We start from the raw sequence: 22,297 nt of genomic DNA, 5'->3' as shown, positions 1-22,297 counted from the left end.
CCAGTAAGTGAGAGCTACAGAAAATGTCCTTCCCTGCGTCTGGGGTGCTTTCAGAGGGCTGAGGAGCAGCATCCTCCAAGGCTGAGCAAAGAATGAAATGCCAGACTCTGGTCTTCCACACCAGCATCACTTCTGGCAGTTACACCAAAATAACAACACGGAGAGAAGATGCCTGTATTTACTGAGACATAGTCCCTTTACAAATCTTAAAAATCTGGATATTTCTGACAGTCAGGTTCTTCACTCCCAGGAGAAGAGCTTCCCAGCAAAGTAGGCGAAAAAAACTAGCACTAATTTTTCAATGTACTGTTTGAAATATAGTTTCCTGCTTGTGTTTTGTTGACACGTTTCTGTCTATAACTGTTTTTCTGAGTGCATCACCATGTTGTGCTTTTTCAATTGCCTCACTTCCTACAACCAAGTGCTACGTTTTAGATTTCCCAGAGAGGTAGTAGCTATTTTGCTGAGATGTCTGAGCCATATTTATATAAAATGTTTTTATCAGGCTGTATTCCTTTTAACAGTGTTGGTATTTCATATGAATAGTTTTTATAAGCTTCTTGCTACATTATTACAAGCTGGGCAAGTGGCAGGTAATACTGCTAGTATGGGGACAATGAGCTGTGGTTTATACAATGATTTTTTAATATGAAGTATAAGCTTTAAAATAACAAAGGTTTAAGTCTAGACAGAAGCTTTATTAAATTTGAGCAACTAGCACAATAAGGAGTTGCACAACAAAATAAGTAGGGCAGGAAATTCTCAGTGAAGTGGATATAATTCAGGTACAGGAAGATTTATTTAAGCAATTCAGTCTTGGAATAAAGAGGAAGCAAAAGCATAAAGGTATCACTGGCCTTGCATTGTAGTCAGCTGCTGGTATGAAGAGGGTGCTACTCTAGTCATCTTACTGGAGATTCATATGGTTATGAGAAAAAGGTCAGGTAATGCATATTGTATCAAAAGTACCTTATAGGATACTAAAGCAAAGGTTTCAGGCCCTCCCCACCAGGACAAAAGCCCGATGTTTGCCCCCCTGCCTGGTCAGTGAGTCTGAGCAGTGCCGCTCCCCTCAGCCTGGCAGCCAGGAGCTGTCACTGATCCAGCACTGGTCACCTGCAGAGCTCTCAGCCTGGCAGCCAGAGCTTTCACAAAAGGTTGTGCACACCTACAGACCTCTTCTTTACCTTGGAGGAGTGTACCCAGGGAACTGTATGGAAGGTAAATTCAGGCCCACTGGCTGCTGTGCTCTGATTTTGTGTTTAACACACACTGTAACAAAACTACCTCAAAAATGAATGCCAGGCTGGAACCAAGCCGCTCTGCTGAATAACACATTGTCGCTCTGCTGCATTCTGGCCACGGGTTTTCTGCTTCCCTTCCCTCCTCACTTGCTTAACACCACTGCAATCTTTAGGCTTTTGTCTAGGCTTTATGCAGAACCTCAGAGCAATTTGACAATACCCAGCCATGCAGAACACCCTGGCAGGTAGGAAGGGGACTGTGAAGAAGACACAGCATGGTCTCATTGAAGGACATTCCTGGCCAAGTCAGAAATTGAAGAGAGACATTTCACTGCTGGACTTCATGGGCTGGGAACGGTCTCTCATTCCTCTGTGGAGTGCTGAAGTAGGAAAGGGACAGCAGGACAAAAGGTATTAAGCTGTTGATATTGTGGAGAAAGGTAGGTGGCAAAATTCCATTCAAGCAAACTAAAAATACTATGGATAGGGGTGGAAAAGACCTTAAGAGAGGAAAGACAGTTTTCTGAGAGTAAAGTGCTGATAAGGTGCAACTGGACCAGAAACAGGGATTTTTCCCTCTTTTCTTCAGGTAGGAGCTGCCAGGAACTATGGAAAAGACCCTTGGGATGTCTCAAATCATCAGTACCATATAGGTGTGATGTAAGTGTAGTGTGGGGTACAGGACCATTCAGAGCAGACTGGAAAGGGAGAAGGTATTGCCTAGACCCTAGTGCAGCCCAGGGTGCAGCTCCAAATGTCCTCTCCTGGAAGGTGAATTTACAGAAAGGGGAACAAGATCAGAGAAGGCGGACCACAAAAGGGCTGTGGTCATTCAGATGTTTGAGTCTATAAAAGAATGTAAATACCAGAGAAACAGAGAAGTCAAATATTACACTAAACAATATTAAACTAAAGATTATCACTACAGGAACAAACAGGGATAAACTGTTTATATATATTTTTAAGTTGTAGATTAAAATTTCTTAATCCTCAGCAAATAGGAGCTGGACAGAGCCTTTCTGCCAGGCAGAAGGCTGAGATTCCTCATGGGCCCCAAATCAGCGCTGGGTGTGAACGGCCTTGTGTGAGAGCTTGGCTGTGATGCCAGGAGATCAAACCCCACGGCCTGCACGGTCCCTTTTCGGTCTTGTTTTGAAAGGAAGGAAATTATGCAAAAGGGATTTTTAGACTGTTGTTAGTAATTGACTGAACATAGCTATACGTTAATTCAGTTTGCTGGGCAAGCTGGCGTCTTACACCCATGTCCCTTCCACACTCATGACAAAAGTTACTGAGAAACAGCCTGTGCCCCATGCTGCCTGTGCTGGGCATTACAAGGAATTGAGGATTTTTTTTGGCCGCCAGCCACATCTGGATGAAATCTCTTTGGTTTACTTTCTTCCTCACAATGAGCAGCAGGAACCACAAACGATCGCGGCCAGCCCCGAAATGTCTCCCTGAAAACCCAGAGGAGAAGCAAACACCTTCCAGCGCTTGTTCCACGTCTGTTCAGGCACCGGCGGCACCAGCAGTTCGCAGAGCCGCCCCCGCCGCGGCCGTGAGGGGAAGGCGCGCCCGCGGCGGGCCCCGCGGGACTACAACTCCCAGCAGCCCCCGCGGCGCCGGGCGGCTCGCGGCCTGCTTGGAGTCTGCGGCTGAGGGTGCTGGGCTTTCCCGAGGGCCCCGAGGGCTCTGAAACGTTCGGTCGTTGTTGGCAAAGAAATACTTGTTTTGCACAGGGCTAGATCCATTCTACTCTGCATAATGCCACCTTATTGAGAGGGGCTTCCCTCAGTGTGATACCACGCAGGTCCTGTGTTATTTTCTCACTCAGCTTCCCCAATGCCTGTGTTTAACCATGTTTTTTTTTACTCAGGGCACTGGAATAAAGAGGGTTCAAAGGGCTTTATTTAGCCCTGAGGAGCTGAAATTCAGTACCCTCTGCACAGCTAGCAGGGTGCTACGCTCTCCTTTGCCACATGTGCGGTGCATTTTGTCTTCTACTCTTTAACTGCCAGGGATAAAACAATTCCCAATTCTCCTTTGCAGGAGGAAACTGGCATTTTTCAATACCCAGAAAACAGGGTCCACTGGTGTCTGATACCTGCGCTGACCTTTGCGTGTTTCCTCTCTTGTGATAGCAGAAGTTCAGACACACACACAGGATACACCCCTGGATCTACCAACCGTGGTCTCATTTAGTTCCCTCCACGGCTTGGAAACTTTTTTTTTTTGGCCAGAAGTGGGATGCAAATAGTCAAATAAAAGGCTAATTCACTTTTCTGCTTTATCTCCCTCCAGATGTAATTTCATTATAATTAAATTACCTTACCCCAATAATGAAAATCAAAGCCACAAATCATATTCCACACTGAATTTTTCCACAACCCATTTCCTTAAAATTCCTCTTTGCTGTTCAAGGTCCTTTAGAAGGAATGCATGCACTGTGTGAGCCTCACTTCAAATACTCAAAGGATTAACTGAAGAACATGATGAAAGGGAGGGTGTGAGTAAAATAGCTCGTTTATATTTGTATCCTCAAATGTCAGTCATTACCAAAGTTAGAAACCAGCTGATGCAGAAAACTCATTATGGCTTCATTTAGAATGTTTATTTCTTTAGAGACAGAAAAGAATTGCCTTGCTTGGCTCTCTTGTCCAACACAAATAGGCCACGTTTTACAGTACACTTTGGGATGGGAAGTAAAGAGGGTTTTGTTTAGGGCACAGTACACGTAATCCTCTATTTATTTTGTTTATCTGCATTTATTTAAATCCCAAAGCAGTGAGGACTGTTACTGCCCTCTGTTCTCAATGCTTCCGTCGATATTTGAGTGCCATTACTTGCAAAGCTCCTGCAAGCTCTGGTTATTTATCTGGCAGCAAATAAGACAAAATGAAGTGGTTTGGGAAGTCATGTCCACAGTCCTTTGCCCAAAAGTCCACTTTGCTGGTAATTTTAGTGCTTGTAACTGTGTCCAGTTAGCAGTTAGGTGACCTGGATCTCCATGCAGCCAGGGTGCAGTAAGCTTTGTCTGGGAGTAAGATGGGTGCAGCGTGCCTGGGACAGCCCCAGGTGCCCACTCTGGTGGCCAAGCAGGCTCCGTCTGTCCGTGCCAGCTGGGCACTCGTGTCAGAGCTCTGCAGAAATCAGGCCAGAGTCATCAGTAGGTTCTGTGCAAATCCCCAGGTAATTTGTCATGTCCCACTTGTCTTGCAGCAAAGAGCAGGAGCGTCATTTGAGTGGCTTGTCTCAGAAGGAAAATTTTCAAGTAAAACATCCCACAAATTTGAAGTAACCCAGACTGTTAAGGATAATCAAAAAGTCACAGCATCTGAGTATAGCTGAGATTTATAGTTGAGATTTCTGCTTGTGTTTTGTTGACACGTTTCTGTCTGTAACTGTTTTTCTGAGTGCATCACCCTGTTGTGCTTTTTCGTTTGCCTCATGTCAGTGGCTGGGATGCAGCCCTGGCTACAAAGCCCGTGTGTTGGGAAACAGGGTGTTGATAGTCCTTGCTTGATTTCCCTTGCACTGACAGTGCATCCAGGTAATGCCTATATGCCATTAGAAAACATCAGCAGTCAAGGAAATACTGAAGTGATAAAAAAATAGTGTAAGAAGAAAAAAAGAAGTTTTGTTGCCAGAAGAACTTGACAACTTTTGTATTAAACTCTGTGGGTGAGATTTAATTGCCAGTGGGACACTTAGTAATTTGTAAGCTCTATTGAGTTTATTCTTTCTTCATCCCGTCGGTATGGTCTCCTTGTGAAATGAAGTCTGGAGCTTGGACGAGTAAGACTTGCAGACTCAGAGCCTCCATCTCCTCTCTTTCCCCGGTGCCGGCGGTGGCACGGTGGGGGTGATTCGGTTCTGCTGTCCTGGGTCACTCCTCCTTCCCATCACCCCGAGCCTGCAGCTGCAAGAGTTCCACAGAAAGCCAAGCGTCTGCTACACACATACGTAGTGTAGAATGACTTGACGAACTCACTCTAGGAATTAATTTTTGTAACTTTTATCAATTTGCCAACATCTGGTGACGCCTACTTTCTTCCTCGGCTTGGTACTGGATCCTTCAACAAACAGGGATTTGTTTCCTTTCCGTTACCTGTTACACCCCGCTTGTTAGGAGGAGCAGAAATGTCCACAAGGAGGCCCCAAGAACCTCAAGCCATGAACCGAGCCCCGAGTGCTGCTCTCCGGCCGTGTGCCGCCCGCAGGTCCGCGCCCGCCCATAGCGGCCCCCCCGGCCCCGGCGCTGCCCGCGGCTCCCCAGCAGGTAAGCTCTGCCGGGGTAAGCTCTGCCGGGGTAAGCCGCTCGGCGCGGCGCCGCTCCGTGCCCCGCGGCGCTGCCGGCCCCAGCCCGACGGCTCCCCGAGTGCCCTCCCGCGCCGGGCGCGGCAGGGGTGCCGCGGCGCGGCGCCTTTAACGCGGCGGCCATGACGCGGGCGGTCCGTGTGTGGCGGGCGCGTCACGGGGCCGGGCGGGGCCGCTCCCGGTGTCACTCGGAGCCGCCGCGGAGCGCCCGCTGCCGCCGGGGGGCGGGGGCCGCGGGCTCCGCCGCTCCGCAGCAGCCGGTAGCCATGCGCTGGTTTAGTTGCTCGTAGGTAGGTTTTTCTGCCTTGCTTCCCTCGCCCCCAGTCAGAACTGACAATGTGGTGCAGTGCGAGCGGGCTCGGGGGTGCCCGTGAGATGCTGAACGCGTGTCACAGCCCCGGCGCAGCCGCGGGAAGCGGAGCCCCGGGAGCCCCCGCCGCCCGGGCCCTTGGGCTCCGCGGGAGGTGCCCGCCCCGAGCCCGGGGGCTCCGGGCCGTGCGCGGCCGCGGCGCGGGGCGTTCCGCAGGTAGGCTGGTGCGGGTGTCGTCTGCAGTCACCTCAGGTGAACCGAGAAGTGATTCCAGGGAATGCGTGGAGTTGTTTGGTCAGGAAGAATCATCTTTTCGATTAGTTTGTTACTGTGTTCTTGGTGCTTTGCACGTTTCTACGTGTGTAATAAAGGATCTTCTTCTTTTTTTAAATTCTTTTTTCTTTTTTCCTCACAGCAATATTAATTGCTATTCTCTATTTTTTGCAAAGTTTTAGCTGAAGAGCATGATTTCCCTATTCTGTATCCCAGAGCTTTGAGACATTTCACTGGCATCCATTAATGCTACAGCAAGAACATCCTGAGTCCTTGGTCCGTTCTCTGGTGCTCTCTGAAATAGAAATGGCTTACTTGAGAACAGAAAGGAAAGGCTTGGGTTATTTCTGCATGTTCTGTGGAGCGATGGAAAAAAGCTATGTGGTGCAAGTGCTCCAGCATGCTGCAAGGAAGGAAATGAACTGGATTTTCTCCTGTGTCCTTCATGTGCTGTGTTCCGTTTTGGAGTTCAGTGTAGCATACCTATAGAAGAAGCTGCTCTAGTGCAGGATGGGAGGTCTTATGGATAACATACCGATTTAGGCCTCAGGAGTTTGGGGCTTAATTAGTAACTCTGCTTACCAGCTTTATTTGCACAATGAGCATAAGTGACATGTTCATCTGTATCCAAGTCCACATTTGTAAAACAAGGCTATGGATTTCCAAACCTTTCTAAAGATCTCCCATCTGTTTGGATCTTCTGTGTCACAGGATGACTGAAGGCCTATCAAGCTCTCTTGATACACAGCTATATATTGCACGTCAGGCTCCATGTATATGAATACATACAGTTTGATCAAAATTTTAACGCTTGTGAAAAGGATTAAATATAGTATTACTTTCCTTGATTTTCAGGCAAGAATTATTTCTTGTGTTTGAAGCAGAGATCAACTTTATTTTCTAGTTCATTAGCTACTATCAGCTTTGCCAGGCTTCCAAGGAAATCAGTCTTTGACAGCACTGTTGCTCTCAAGTGGTAACATGGATGTGTCCCTGTAGAATGCTTGTTTCTGTTACGTTACGCTGCGCTGGTCATACTACCAGTTATTAAACACAGCTCTTTTTTTCCTCCCTATTGATCAGTTGCTGAAGTAAAACTTCTATCCTCCCCATGCTAATTGTTGACATGGAAAACAAGGAAAATGGCTCTCTGGATGTCAAAAAGTAAGTGTTCCTTTTATGTAAACAGCACATGGATTTTGAATGTAGTTTTCTTTTGAACTATAGTGGCCATCTCCATCTTTGCTCATTTCAAACACTCCCTGTTCTTAATGACTTCTGTTGTATTTCAGCTTTGAAATAGAAGAGTCCAGGGCACTGAGCTGATTATGTGGTAGGACTGTATAGCAATGAAGAGATGTAGAAGACAGTAACTTAAGTTAGGGGAATGTTTTTTTCTTTTCCTCTCAACCAGAAGCTAAAGCAAGTGGTAGCACTGTAGCCAATATTGTGCCTCTGCTCACCTGTCTGTTAGTGGCTTTTGCAGAAGCAGTGCCTAATGAGAGAAGTGTCTGTGTGGAAGTTACCTCTCTGTGTCCTTCTCTGCTGACCCTGTCTAGGGCTGAGTAGTAGCAGCATATCACTTAGGTGTCAGTTCCCTTCTGAAACACATACTTTAAGCTGTTTATTGGAGAAGCCTGAAGTTGCTGGGGTTTTATTTCAAGACCTAGAGTGGGAATAAGGCAGAGACGTGTGTACTGCTCTACACCTTTCTTTTGTGTGGTAAACTACAGGCTAAGGCATAGGAAGTTTTTATAGGCATTTATTTAAGATCAGAAATTCTTTAATTAGGACTAGCATTTCTGAATGACATTATGGTCTGAGAAGTGAAATTCTGTGTGGAAAAATCTGACCTTGCTGCTTTAGGATTACAGAAGCCATGGTGAGAGAGATGTACACATATGTGTATATATTAAAGGAAAAAAAAGACCATAAGGAAAGGTACTAGAGTAAGCTCTTAGTCTGTTCTGTCAAGCTGCAACACTTTATGCAGCTGCACCTCATTATTCTCTTTCAGATCTCTCTTACATAAGCTGTCCAAGAAAATGTGACAATGCGTAGGCTACCAGGCACTAGAGTAAGGTAAATAATGATGGCCACTTCAGGCTACTGATAAAACACCTGATTATGAAAAGCATCAAAAGATCTGATGGCAGCCATTAAAATCAGCATCCTCCCCCTTCACTTGAGACACTGGCTACACCACACCAGCATAAAGAGCATTTTCCTATTCAGTGGCTCTGAATAATTATCGTGTGTCCCTCAGAAACCACCTTCCCTTTTAACAGTCTGGTTTCTACAATGAGCACTCTGGGGTGGGAGGAGAAAAGAGACAGTCAAAGCAGGGACAGTTTACGTTTAATCATTTTCCCCAAGGCTTGGGTGATAAAGACTCAACCACTGATTGCTAAGGTGGCTTTTTAGAGTGGATGGAAATTGTATTTAAACTGTGGGGCTATGGTTTCTAGATGAATGTATATTATATGTATGTGGGCATGTCTACAAAGGAAGTATTTGACACTTTCTTGAAGTGCTTATAAATAGGTTGGATAAAATCTGTTTGTTCTCAGCTATATCCTTTCAGACCTTGCTGCTTCTGCCACATGATGGCAATAAAGGCACAGGGACAGTGGTGAAAAACAGACAAGCCTAATTCTTATTCAGTGTCAGTGCATCTAGTATTTAGTTTCAAAGCCTAAAATGCCAGTCCTCGTAAGATTTTAAAGCATCCAGGATGTGAGGCATAAGCCAGTGTATGGGTTAAGCCATGGATGCTATATATTCCCTTGTCTTGACTAAAGCAATGTCAGCAGCAGTGTGAGGAGGAGACTAACAAAGTCTACAAGCAAAATGAGCATCTGTGTGGGTAGATGGGTTAAAATCCAGCCAGCCTCCAGCAGTCTGCCACATGCCTTCCAGTCTTCTGCAGCTGTAGCTGTGGAAATTGGCTCCACTTGAGGTCCAGCATGATGCTATTCCTTAAGGCAGGAACTTGCAATTAATTCCTGTGATTAATTTATGAGTGAGGTAGAGCCCCTGAAGTCATTGCAGTTGAGCCCTGGATGGGGCTGGACCTGGACCAAGCTGTAGTTCCCTAGTGATAAAAGAGGAGCTACAAGCTAAAGCACCTGGGCTGAGATAAAAAATTGTGGAAGGAGGGTTTGGGGCCATAGTTAATTTGAAAATAAAGTGTTTGGAGAAGTAAGCAAATGACAATTAGGTGATATTTTTATAGACTGAACCTTTTATTTGCTGTTTAAGAAGGGTTAAATTCAGTTGTGTTTTTTATTTTAACTGAGTGATTGGCATTTTGTTTATTTTTTATTAAAAATGAGTAATTGAAAGTGTCAGTCTGTGTCTTAAGGAAAATGCAAAGATTTAAATATAATTATTCCTCAAATGCTGCTTTTATAAATACATGCAGATTTTGTGTGACAGCTTTCACATTTTACTTCTTAAGCCTCAGAATGTGCACAACGCCAAAAAATCTTATTTGAAAGGCATTCTTTAATTAAAAAAAAAAATACACAGGAAAAAAGTGCAGCTCTGATATGGCCAGATAGTCTCATTTTCAATTTTGCTGAGTGTTGCTCTCTGTGTAATCACAATCAGTAAAGCAATTCATGAAGTAAGTCATCATGTGACGAGCAAAAGTAAGAAACTGTTTCTCATTGCTCAGAGATCTGTGATAAATTAAAGAAATTGCTTTTAGAAAGTCCAGTGTAACACAGGCTGCAGGTAATCCCTGTGTACAGATTTTGTTGCCATATTGACAGACACATTTCAAGAGTTTGGGGACATGCAAAAATCATTGTTTTCATGAGTCCTCCTTCACAGGACTCAAATAGTTGTAGAAATAAGAATGTTGTAGAAACAATGATGGGAGACAGTCTTTGATGCTTTGAAAAATGGTCTGCCCTTGATTCACCCAGTTATTTTGCTGGAAAACATACAAGTCCAGGCAAGGCAGAGATGCTATGCTGACAGTTGGAAAAGAAAAAATTGAAGGACAGAAAAAAATACTGTCAGGAGAGTATAATCTGTGTTTCTTTTCCAGCTGGTGCTGTTGAAAAGTCTTGCCTCTAAGCTTCAGACCAAAAAATGGACAGGATTCTGACACCTGCCCTAATCTGTACATTTTCGATATTGTTTCATTAGCATTACAGTTAAGCAGGTATAACAATGGAAAATATTTGGCATGAACTTCAGGACTTCTGGTTGGGGAAACATGTAAAAGAAGCTCTTTGATATCTTGCTCTTCATCCTCATAAATTGCAGTAGAAAAGGCAGTCAAGCTCACCGTGTATCTTTTTTTACCAAAAATTTTTGGATACACCAAGGTTATCTTTGTGGTAGGGTGATGACAGTTTGAGGAAAAGAAATGCAGGATCAGGATAGTAATATGAATGTTTTGTTGTTTTTGCCATTGTGGAAAACAATTGCCTGAGGTTAATCACAGAAGGAATTAATTCTGATTGTGTTTAACAGATGTTTTCTCAGATGCACAGCTATTTAAAAAGTCCATAGATTGGTCCAAAGATGAGTCTGACAACAGTTTTGGGAAATTTTCTATATTGAGAATTAGTGCAATCATTTGGTGCTTCTTTTTTGTTTTGATTGGGGAGTTCTGTTTGTTTGTAATTGATTTGTTGTTGTTTAGCAAGGTAAAGATGGCTACTAGTAATTTCTACCCATGTTACAAGGACAGTCTCATCTGTGTAAAGAATAATCCACATATAATTCTTAAAGTATTTGGTAGCTGAAAACAAGCTGCAGGCTTGAAAGGCAGGAGTTTGGTACCCCAGTTGTGGCAGTTCTCATTCTCCAACAGCAAAGACAGCACTCTTGTGGGAAGATCCTAACTGATTACCTTTGGCTGATGTGAAGATTCATATACTTTCTTGTTTTCTGAAAGGAGAGGGGTCTCAGTTTTCCCCAGCATCAGGTCTTTGGAATGTAAAAGAACAGGAGACACCGTTCTGTATTGGAGTGGGGGAGATGTATCAAAGAACACTTTTCCTGGAGAAACAAGGAAGGAGGTGTGCACAAAGCAGCAGCAGATGTTCTGCACACCTTTAGTGATTACTTGTCTGCATTTGCACTTTGCAGTTCACTAGAGAATGGAAGACCTCTGGATCCTGCTGACTGGGCTGTTACTGATGTTGTGAATTATTTCAGAACAGCTGGATTTGAAGAACAAGCCAATGCTTTCCAGGAACAGGTAAATCTTACCTTTTGACTGCCACCAATTTCTCACATTGCACATTTTTGCTGTGTGGGCCTGGTTATATACTGTAAAATGGGAGAGAAAATCCCACATTAATGGCAGGATTTGAATTTGTTATTGGGTGACAATGCATGGGACTGTGATCTCTGAGTAATAATATTGCTCTGCAAGCTGTGGATAATGAGTTGAAGTTTGTTTAAGATAGGATTCAGAAAGGTGAGAAATGTAAATAAATTTTCTGGCTTGAACTTAGTCTCTCTACACAACCCACTCAGTTTCACTGTCTTGTTATTTAAAATGTGAATGGTGTTTAAAATGTGAATTTCCTTCTTTCTTAGTGTGTTGTGTAATTACACTCATGAGTACTTACGAAACCTGGGGCCTCTAAACAGCAATGGGATTGTGAAGGCATAGGGTGAAAAAGGGGCTGCTGTGTTGCATTGAACTTGGCAGTACAAGTGAATATGGAAAGGACAAGTTGGCACAAAGTTGGCAGAGGAGCAGTGTGTTTGTAGGACTCAGCCTGAGAAACAGGTTGGGTCTTTGTTTCTGGGCCTTGTAACTGCTGATACTAATGGAAGGCTTCTTTTGGTAGATTAGATCAGCAAAGAGCTCAACAGTCAGGGGCGCCCATTGCAACTCACCTGCCAGCAGCTGGGGCTGTGTGTTAGTGGGGCAGAATTGGGAAGTCAGCTAACTTGGCCTTAAGCTCACCCGTTCCATAGAGAAGTAACTTACATCAGATTGGCAGCTCAGCACCTCCCCAGATAAGTCTCTAGGTTTGTGTGTGACTGCCAGGAAATTAGTCACCCACAGCTGTAATTAGTTATCAAAATAGATGGCTCGGCCTTCCAAGGTACCGAGCTGGTGCAAGTTGATGGCAGCTTTGCAGGGAGACTGTACATTGCACATGAAATAACATCATGGTTGGTCAGGTTAATGTTGCTGACCTTCAGCACCACGTCTGTGAATCCAATCTGATTGTAACTGGTGCATATAACAAAGTATCTAATATTAGTTCTTTGTTCTTGAGGGTGAAAAGCCTGGTGTTGGGTGATTCTCTTGCAAGTCACAGACAGAGGTTCTTTCTGCAGCTGCTGCTCATTTTTCAGAATTTGAAGATGAGTGAATAGGCTAAAAAAGAAAATGAGTGTGTCCATTCCTTAATACCAGCATCCATGTCACCAGCCCTGGAAATGTGGCTTAAAAAAACATAGGCAAAGTAATTGTGGTCTCTGGGAGTCTTTTCCTTATACTGACAGATACCTCTGACTTCCATCAAATATCTTCACCTCTTTGCCTCACAGCTGGCTTGTCAATAATATTGAAGTAATTACTACTGATTTTGCAGCAGAAAGGTGAGGCTAATTTTTCAGTTTTGGCAAATCAGTTTGCAACAGCCTTATAGGCTTTATTAGTATTCTGCAATGAGGATAAGTGGTTTCAATAGGGTACCGAGGACTCTGCTGGGACAGCCATGTGCAGAAATGTGACTGTGATTCCACTGCCAACTTCACCTTACGCTAAAACCTTGGAGAGAGAGGCTGACAGCTGCCACCAGGATGTGTCCAGGAGCTGAGGGATGGATAATCACAGCAAAAGTCATTGCCACTTCCTTCCCTCTCCTTTCCATTAGCAGCATGAGAAGCAGCAAGTGCCTGGTTCTACATGCCAGGTTTGCCAGCCTTTTCCCTGTCTGCACCAAAAATAGCCCCATAAACAATCCTGTCCCTAACTTCTTATCAGTGGTGCTGTTCAGTTTCTTCTACACTATTTGCTGCTACTAACTTTAACTGTGTTCTTACAGTATTTTTTGTCAGGATCTCCCAGGTATGGCAGTGCAGACAGGTTCATTTGGAACCCTTAGCTATCCTCTGTCTGTAGAGCACCAGGCAGCAGCTGCAGTTCTGGTCATCTCTGTCATTTGCAGTTGCCTGGGCCCCAGAAACCTAGTTTCATTTGATCTACTGCCCTGTATATGTACTGGAAGAGGAATGAGATTGTAAGCAGTAAAGGAAAGTATTCAGTTTCACCTACAACACTGGGAAATTGTTTTCCACTGAACTGCTTCAGTAGGGGTAGCACAATGTTTTCCTTACAAAATATCCTTAGCCCAGAATGTAATCACGGCATCTATTATTACACTGAGCTTTTACACAGCAATAATTGAGTTCCCACTTTCTTTTGATGAATCTGAATACGTTTGGACTCACCTAAAACAAGTGACTCAAAAAATCTTTAAGACCTGAATTTTTTGTACAATACTTTAGGGATCATTAGAAGACATTTTAAGGGCTGCAGAATGTTTTATTAAAACTCTATTGTAAGTGCTGGTAAGAAGTGATGCTTGTATGACGATTATCTGTTATTCCTTCTTGGAGTTCCACTGATGTCAGCAAATCAAAAGAGCTCACTGATGAAAACAGATTCAACTGAAGGATATTGCCCAATAACAAAAATCCATAATACCAGCAAGCAAATCAGGCAAGCCAAGAAGTTGGGGACACAGGATACCTGAAGAGGGAGGAGTAGCAGTTGCAGGACAAGGGTGTGAACACCTTCAGAGAAGTACAGCCTGCCAGTTTGTGAGCTGTCTGTAGGAGCCCTGGAAGCACAGGGGACTGTGGCTCACTCCAAGACTGAAGTTGTTTACAAAGTCTCAAGATGTGCTCATGCTCTGACTTTTGTTATGGCCCATGTGGCTTCTTGACCATGATGTTGTGATAGCCAGATACGCCCAGGTGACCCAGGGCTGGTTTGGTGGCCTCACTGCAATGCTTTACCAGAAGGGAAACTGGGGTTTGACATCAGCTGGTGTCCACTGCTGCTTTCTGGCAGAGCCATGGTAGGGAGGAGCACGTGAGTGCTGGCTGCTGTGCTCTCGTGTTGGCTTACCGTAAAACTTCGCACTTCTCAGTCACTTAGTGCAGAAGAGGTGGTGGGAGGACTTGAAGCTTAACCAGTCCCCTGGTTATTTGCTGAAGACAGCGTGATACTGGTGTTGAGGTCATCCTGGCACAGTGGGGAATTACTGTTAGCTTGAGTTGTGCAGAGAAGTCTCTCTGCAGTTAACATTAAAAAGACATACTGAGAGCTAGCATTGAAATTGCATCCTGAAAAAAATCCAGAAAATAGAGAGGTAGCAGAAAAAAGATCAGAGAAGTCACCAGAGCATACAAAATCTTACCTGGTGCAAAAAAAGGGTGTAGCAATTCTGCAGAAGCAGGTTAATGTGGAAAACTTAAAGGAAGTGAAAGAGGTAAAGCTTACAATTCACACAAAGATATAAAACGCTTGAACTCAGAATATGTAATCACTCATTCCTACACAGATGTGTTTAAAGAATCAGTTTTCTATTCAGTGGAAGTCTTAGTAGTTACCAGCATTTCTAGAAAACACAGGGAACCCTGTGGAAGAAGAAAGGAAAGGAATAGATGCTTTTTTCCTATTCTTGGAGTTTCTCCTATTCCAGGTACTGGATTTACTCCATTTGGATCCTACCAAGCTGGAGGCTGTTCTTCCTCCATAGCATCGTTGAACAGCAGCAGAAAAGGCAACTTCAGATCGGTCATAGCAATGAGCAAAACACTCACTGGTGTCAAAATTCCCACAGAAAGAATTGTGACGAATGGAAAAGAGAGGATAGAAACTGGTTTTAACCATTAACATTCTCAACAGTAATTGGAAAGAGGCACCTGCTATAATTGGGTAAAAAGTTATTGGAAACTTCTTTTCTTTTAGAATTACTGTTACTTTGTACTCCCCTGAGGGATTAGTAGTTGTATACGTCTTGGGAATATTTTTTAAAAATACCACTTTCAGCTGATCTTTGACTATGTTGTGGTTTGTCCATGTATTTTGTATTTATAAACTTTATCAAATTTTAAGAGAGATCAGTCTTGACAAATTCCTGCTGAGCTCTAATAGAAATCTTCTTTTCATGTTGCATTGTAATCAAGGAAGGGATCTCTGATTTTTACAAGATCATAAAAGGGAGTGGAGAGATGTGTATTCTTTCTCTTCCATTTTGACTTTAAAAATTATTTGGAGGGAGTTTTCAAGCATATGTCAAGGTTTTGAGATGGAAAAAAAAATCCAAAGCCTACAGGATTTCTAACCTAAACAGGTCAGAAAGTCAAGGTCAGAAAGGAAAAAAAAATCCTACCATATCTGTGATTTACAAGAGGTATTTTAAGCAGGAAAGCGTAGGGGTTGTTGAGCCCTAAGCTGGCAAGTTGCTGCTTTTCTTGTCTTCCCTTGAAAGCAGAGGAAGAGAAGTTCTCTCAGTGTGTCAAGCTCCAGTTAGGCCCTTCCAAACTTTCTGATTGCAAGAGTCTTTTCCTTTTTTTTCCCCCACAGGATGCATGGCCTTTTAAAGAAGGCACCTGAAGTTATTAGCAGATATTCACTAGTTTAAACTTGCATATTGCTGTCAATAGTAATTCTTCTGAAATGCACTTCATAAGCTGCATTCTTAGGAGTATCCTTCCCTAAATGGCTGATAATTAGGCATTCTTCACTTGTACCTATTAATTAGAAAAAGGTTTACAAGGAGGGAATTTTGAAATTAGGCTCATTTGGATTTTGTGCTTGACTAAATAGTATTTATGCCTTAGTCAGCACAGGTGAGCACTTGAAAAGCAGACAGCAAGCAGAATTTAGCAGCTGTGAACATGGTTTCAGGAAAATCAAGGCTACTATTTTCCTCACTGATCCTCTATAGTGGTATTCCATTTGTTGCATGACTGTTCTCCTCTGTTAGATTTGTATATTTGTCTTCATCAACTCTTTAATTCTTCTTATAGGAAATTGATGGCAAATCATTACTGTTGATGACAAGAAATGATGTACTGACTGGACTTTCATTAAAACTGGGGCCTGCGCTGAAAATCTATGAATATCACGTAAAACCTCTACAGACACAACATCTAAAGAACAACTCTTTATAGCTAATTGTCTAATTGGGGTCATGCTGTGCCTCAAAGGAAAAATAAGCAATTTGGTTTCATGTGATGGAACTTTGTAAAGAGAGAATATATCTATTAAGAGTTTAAACCAAATTAGAATATATATCCTATTGGATAGAGCTGGCAATATACTATATGCTGAATCTGAACTGAGAGAGGTGGTGTGTATTTTTTACATAGTACATAATGATTTTCTCTTTTAGGAAGTGTCAATGAGCATGTTGAGATAGCTACATCACTGTATCCAGAACAAAAGGGAGGTACGTCATTCTCATTTTTGCGCCAGACATGTTCTTGATTTCATTAATTACGATACCAAAAAATTAAACAAAATCAATCCCAAAGTTTACATGCATCTTTAGAGAGAGGAACCAATTAAAGTAGGTTTTGGTTTACACTAAAGACCTACTAAAATTATTACTACTTATAATTTCAGGATGGGACTGACACTTGCCAAGTCACCCTTTTTTGCAGAGGGTCCTATTTTGACCTTATTAAGGTTTACTCGTGGTATGCTGCAATGTTTAAAGCTGTACATAGAACTAACATAACGCCTTCAATAGCAGAAGGTGTTGCCGACAGGTGAAACTGATTTGTGTATTTTTTGCTGTCCTTTAAATTTTCAGCTTTTCACCTGTTTTTAATAGTAGTCCTATGTAAAATATAGTTGGTTTTTAAGGGTTTGTGTTGCTTTGCAAACAAAAAAGCTTCATTTTATTCCTTTTTTAATTTATGATTGTTTTCTAACATTATGCAGAAATTTGTAAAAAGTAAAATTCTGCACATTTTTAATATTGTCTGTCTTTGGTGTTGTAATGATTGATTTTTTTTTATGCTTTACTTAACACTTTGAATACTTGTTTTAAGAACTGAAAGAAGCTGTCTTGTCACCATACATCTCTGTTAAAAGAGAGTCATGTTCAATCTGTTTGTACTGGTTCCCTATTTGATAGGTTGCTTGCTATATCCCAATAAAACATTGCTTATGTTTGGATTCAGTTTACTTTACAGATCTTTTACTTTGTTGTGGTATACTGGAGCTCCTTTTCTCCATTTTCCTATTAAAAAGGTACCAAAATCTACTTAATATTCTATGTTGTTGTGATTACTTTTAACGTCACCTACCATGATATTTAAAGATTTAATTATTTTTTGCTCTTTCTTCTCTGATGTTACATCCTGCTGAAGGAGAAGCCCTGGCCACAGCTCACCAGTAACATCTGTGTTTCCCTTAGCCCTGTCCGGAGCTGTCAGTGGTGCGGAGCTGCTGTGCTGGCCCTGGCACACAGGGTGGGTCCATTTACCCCAGAACGCCTGGGACACAGCACACGGATGGTGCTGAACCCTGTCTGGGCTCACCATCATCTCTGGCCCAGACAGCTGTGTCATGACCCCTGAAATGGGGAATTGGGGTTGCATCAGTGATGCTGAGCAGAGGAACAAGGAAGGAGGAAATAAGCGGGAGAATGTGGTGAAAGTGGAGATGGTGAGGGAGTGCCGGTGGGAAGGGAGAAGGGTGCTGCTTTCTGCCAAGTGTTGCCACGATTCAGGGAGAGGAATGAGAAACTCCTGCTGTCTCCTGCCTGGGTAGTGGCCCTATCTTCACTTGGACTTGGCCAAGAGTGAGGTGGCTGTTCATGGCTTGTGGTTACTGGTGTTAAAGGGAGGAAGGAGAGAGAAGGGACAAAGCCATGCTAATAGCTATGCCATAGGTGAAGCTCATGGTATACGCTAAATTATATAAGTATATACAGCAGCGTGTTTTCTTGAATTCTTCTTAACCTTTACATGGTACAATGTATTTATTTGGAATTTGAGACAATAGGACAGAGATGCATTCATCATTTCTTTGTATGTCCCTTGTACTGAGCTTACTTCAGGTATTGGTAGCAGTAGGTTTGTAAGTCATGGTCTGAATTCTCTTTATGATTTTATTTATAGTTTGGTCATGTCCAGAGATACCTGCTGGGAGTAGGGCTCTGCTGGAAGACTAGATTCAAATAGAGATCATCAACCCTGCCTTGGGGAATTTTGAGCTATAGTCTATATCTGGCTAATTTTGGACTGCAGTTTAAAAATTATACATGAAATTCCTAAATATTTTAATAGAGAATTAGGTATGTTTTTGAAAAGGATCATGAAAGCAGTCTGGACATGCTAACCAGCACTGTATTTGTTGAATTATTTTGGATGAGAATACATAGTGCTGTGTTACTGAAGGATTAATGGAATATTCTTTTTTTCTCTCCATTTGTGTGTTTGGTATGAGATTTACATTTTGTGGTCCTATGGAAGACAGAATTTGAAGTAAAACATACTTATTCCAAGAGGGAGTAAAAATCTCCATTGTGCAGACATGAGAGTGCATTTGATGACTATTGAACAAAGTTCTTTCAGTTAATATGTTTAATGAGCAAATGAATTGGATTCAGAAACATCCAGATTTTATTTCCCCTTTGCTCAGCACCACTGAGTCATACAAGTAAAGGCCTAACAGAAATCTTGTTGCAAGTGCAAAAGGGAATTTGGAAAATATTGGTCAAAACGGTGACAATTTTTTTTACTGTCTCTGATTTTTATTGTAGTTTCCTGCTGTTCTCTGAGCTTTCTAATGCTGCTGTTCTCTTTGTGCAGTTGACTGTTCTGGTTTTGTCTCTTACCTTCTCTTTGCTGTTTCTGGAAGAACAAAAAAATCTTCCTAAGAGACTGAAGGGTTTAAAAGAGGAAGTCAAAGTCAGATTATTTTTAGCTACCATTCCTCTTGCAGAAAACACAGCTGCTGTTGAGATGAAGAAGCAACTGATAGGCATTACTGGATACCATGTCAGTACTGCAGCTCTGAGTTGCAGAGCTATGCAGGAATCCAATTTAAATCATGCCCTTTTATGTGCCTGCAGCTGGGAGAGTCCCTCTTCCTTAAAAGCCCTGCCTGTGCCCTGGGTGATGGTTAAGCTGCCAGCATCTGACTGCTCAGCTGATCCAGGGGGTGAGTGTGATGAAGGTCTTGGCTTTCACACTGAATCACAATTTAGAGAGTGCCCTTCTCCTGGAGGCAGCTTTAAGGAATAAAGCAGCACTGAGCTCCCCTGCCCTGCTGTCAGTCAGCACAAGAACAGTCATGCTGCAGCCAAGGTCTTCCCTGTCCTTCCTCTCTCCTAATGTCAGAAGTGCATATCTATCAAAATCTTTCATATGCTTTTAAAATGATTTTAAAGCATTACAATATGTCTGTTCTGGTATGATGGGTGTGAAATATATAGGAATTGTTCATCAGCTCTGGTTGCTCTCCTCTCAAGCTTTGGATACACAACATGGCTTGTTCTCTTTGCATCCAGACAGAGCCAAGTACCACACATGAAGCACATGTAAGGCACCTGTCAGCAAAGTAGGGGATCTGTGGCAGTACCTGTCCACCAGGATCACTTTCTCAACCCAGAAAAAATTGTTCTGACTTGTTGCTGCTGTCTCCCATCCCTACATGTTATTGGTCACAGTTTGTTTTAATGTGCTGCACTTGATCAGGTTGTAGAAGATTATTTGCCCATATAATTACAAGACAAGATTCAACAGCTGTAACAAAGGGAGTAGGCCCCCATGCATGACTCCTGGTTAGAAATGGCCCTGGCAAAATGTCTCATTAGGCTGTCAATGTCAGGGATTAATTGCTAAATGAACTCTTCCTTCTTTTCCCTGCTTTTTCCAGCATGTTCAAATTCTACCAAATCCTCTCACTCTTCCTTTTTAAAAAAAATCAGCATTTCATTGATCTTTTGTCTTCAACAATCCTCTTTCCACCATCACACTTAAGTTACAGTGACAGTTGTTTTAAAATCAGAGTGCCTTATTTTCTGTGAGTCTGACAGACACTGCAAATTTATTTCTCTTTTTTTAAATGGCAATATTGTAGAACATTTAAAGGCTGAGTCTGAGTAGGACCAGAAAAATATTACCTTACTTTGTCTTCATTCTGTTTTTTTTACTTCAAAGTCAAAACAGCAGTTCCTTCTCTTTTAGGAATGGCTTTTGGCCCAAAAGTCATGTGGGAGATGAAATGACTGTAAATGTGCATGTTGGAGGGTGTAACAATCACTGGCTCATAAGCAGCAGGGTGAGTGGAGCACTGTAGAGGAGGGTCTGCTTTACTCTCTCCTTCACTTTGGGCAATTTACACAGGCAATGGATTGGCTTCTTCATCAAACGAGAAGACTTGGAGATTCTTGGATCAATCTCTTGGATTGACATCTTGGAGATGGCATCCAAGAGATCTCACCCATGTCCCATTCCATCACCTCTGTGTTGCTCAGTTTGGACAGCACTTTCCCCAGGGGAAGTACTGAGGACAGTGGCTGTCATTAGCCTACTGGCAGGGGCAGTCTCTATTGGAAGAATGGGCAGACTGATTTAATAATTAACTTTCATTCCTATTGGGAAAGTCTGTGTTCTTTTTAATAATGTAACGGGGTCATTAAATTACTTTTTGCTTAGCCCCTATAATTAGGGAGTTGATTTAGTGATGTTCATTTGGATCTTCAATGTGTGTCTAATTCCCAGAATATCATTGGTCAGTAGTCACTATAAATTTGGGAAATGCAACCTCAGGCACCTGCAGAGCCCCAGGGGAGCACTTTGAAGACTGTAAGTGGTTGTTGGTCTCCATGTGAGAGTTTCATTGCTGCTGGTGAGTCCTGGAGACCACTGTTGTATTTATATGCTGCACTCCTGAGCATCCTTGCTGAAGGAGCAGTCAGCAGTTACAACTGCTCTATTATCAGCTGATCTGCTGATAAGGCAGCAGCAAATGTCTTGGCATTGGCAGACTTACATTCATCTCAGGATGTTCTCTTCCCTTTTTTGGATGATTGCTATAATCCAGCTGTCCCTCTATAGAGTACACTCTTTGGTACTTACTATATTAAGGATGCCTCTGATTTTAGCAGCTAAATTTTATCAGAAAAGGGAGAGAAAGCTCATAATTTGCACTGATCTTTCAGATTCAAGAGTAACATTGCTTTGTCTTGTCTTAGTGGATGGTGGAAGGAGGAAGTCAAAGTAAGGAACTTGTGGCTGAGTTGTTCACAAGCTGGTGGCCAAACTGTGGGGAGAGAAATGTGGAAATGGGTGTGTGCCTGGGTGTAGCAACCCTGTTTCGCAAGGACACTCTTCAAATTTCCTCCTCCCTTCTGCACAAATAACACACGCCAGTTTGCCTGGGCTTTCCTACCTGGAAATATGTGTGTCTAGAGGATTTGAAAACATTGCAGGAGTATGAGGTCATTAAAGCTTGAACTCTTGTCTTTTTCAGTTGGATGTAATATAGAAATTCATTCCTAATGCCACATTTGAGAAGTGGCAGAAGCCCTCCACTGTACTCAGGCACTCTGGTTTCTGTTGTATTTGCCTCTGAATCAAAGGTTTCTTTACCCCCTGATTTATCTAATTTTGAGTCTCTCCAGTATTGCTTGAGTTGTTTTTTGTTTTAGTAAGAACTAACCCCAGATCATGTTTTCTTCTGATGTGATTGCCATAGATTAATCATACATCAGCTGATCTAGTAAGTGTAATTTATACACATATTTTATACACGTGTGTGTGTGTGTGTATACATGCACTTAGGTACTTGTGTGTGTCTTTCTCAGGCTGCTATGAATGGTGAAGCTCTCAGAAAACATTTTATATTATAGTTGACATGTGAGTTGACATTTTTGATCCACTAACTGGAAACATTTCATATGTTTCCTTTCTAGATACAGCTGTGTACTTTCTAGGAGGGATATGGTTGGCTGCTGTATATATAAAAATAGCGGAATTCTAAATTCAGAAGTATTTATTTTGAGATTTTTAGCCAGAAACAGTTTTTTGGTTACTTTAAGTAGCTCAGCTTAATTTAGGGTCAGGATTATGTACTCTTGATAAAAGCAAGGTTAAAATAAGAAAGGAAATAGACAACTTTAAGAAAGAA

General features: G+C 42.4%; 2 protein-coding genes across 3 annotated transcripts in view; both read left to right on the top strand.

The window, feature by feature from the left end:
- Positions 1–7,225: 7,225 nt before the first annotated feature.
- On the top strand, positions 7,226–17,332 carry SAMD13 (sterile alpha motif domain containing 13). Of its 2 annotated transcripts, none has more exons than XM_053985160.1 (3): positions 7,226–7,308; positions 11,254–11,365; positions 16,177–17,332. In XM_053985160.1, exons 1-3 carry the CDS (start codon positions 7,256–7,258, stop codon positions 16,318–16,320), a joined length of 309 nt encoding a protein of 102 aa, XP_053841135.1. In that variant the 5' UTR covers positions 7,226–7,255; the 3' UTR covers positions 16,321–17,332. The 2 variants fall into 2 exon arrangements, with proteins under 2 accessions (XP_053841135.1, XP_053841136.1); XM_053985161.1 differs by lacking the exon at positions 7,226–7,308 and adding an exon at positions 8,162–8,226.
- The window catches only part of DNASE2B (deoxyribonuclease 2 beta), a 30,987-nt gene continuing 20,035 nt past the window's right edge, over positions 11,346–22,297 (top strand). Inside the window, exons 1-2 of the mRNA XM_053985158.1 lie at positions 11,346–11,365; positions 16,542–16,598. The gene's annotated coding sequence lies outside the window, so the exon portion shown is untranslated. The remainder of the gene's footprint in view (positions 11,366–16,541; positions 16,599–22,297) is intronic.

Source organism: Vidua macroura, chromosome 9 (genome assembly GCF_024509145.1).
Source record: "Vidua macroura isolate BioBank_ID:100142 chromosome 9, ASM2450914v1, whole genome shotgun sequence".
Lineage (NCBI taxonomy): Eukaryota > Metazoa > Chordata > Aves > Passeriformes > Viduidae > Vidua > Vidua macroura.
Note: the sequence above shows the minus strand (reverse complement) of the source record. Positions and strands in the feature narration are given on the sequence as shown.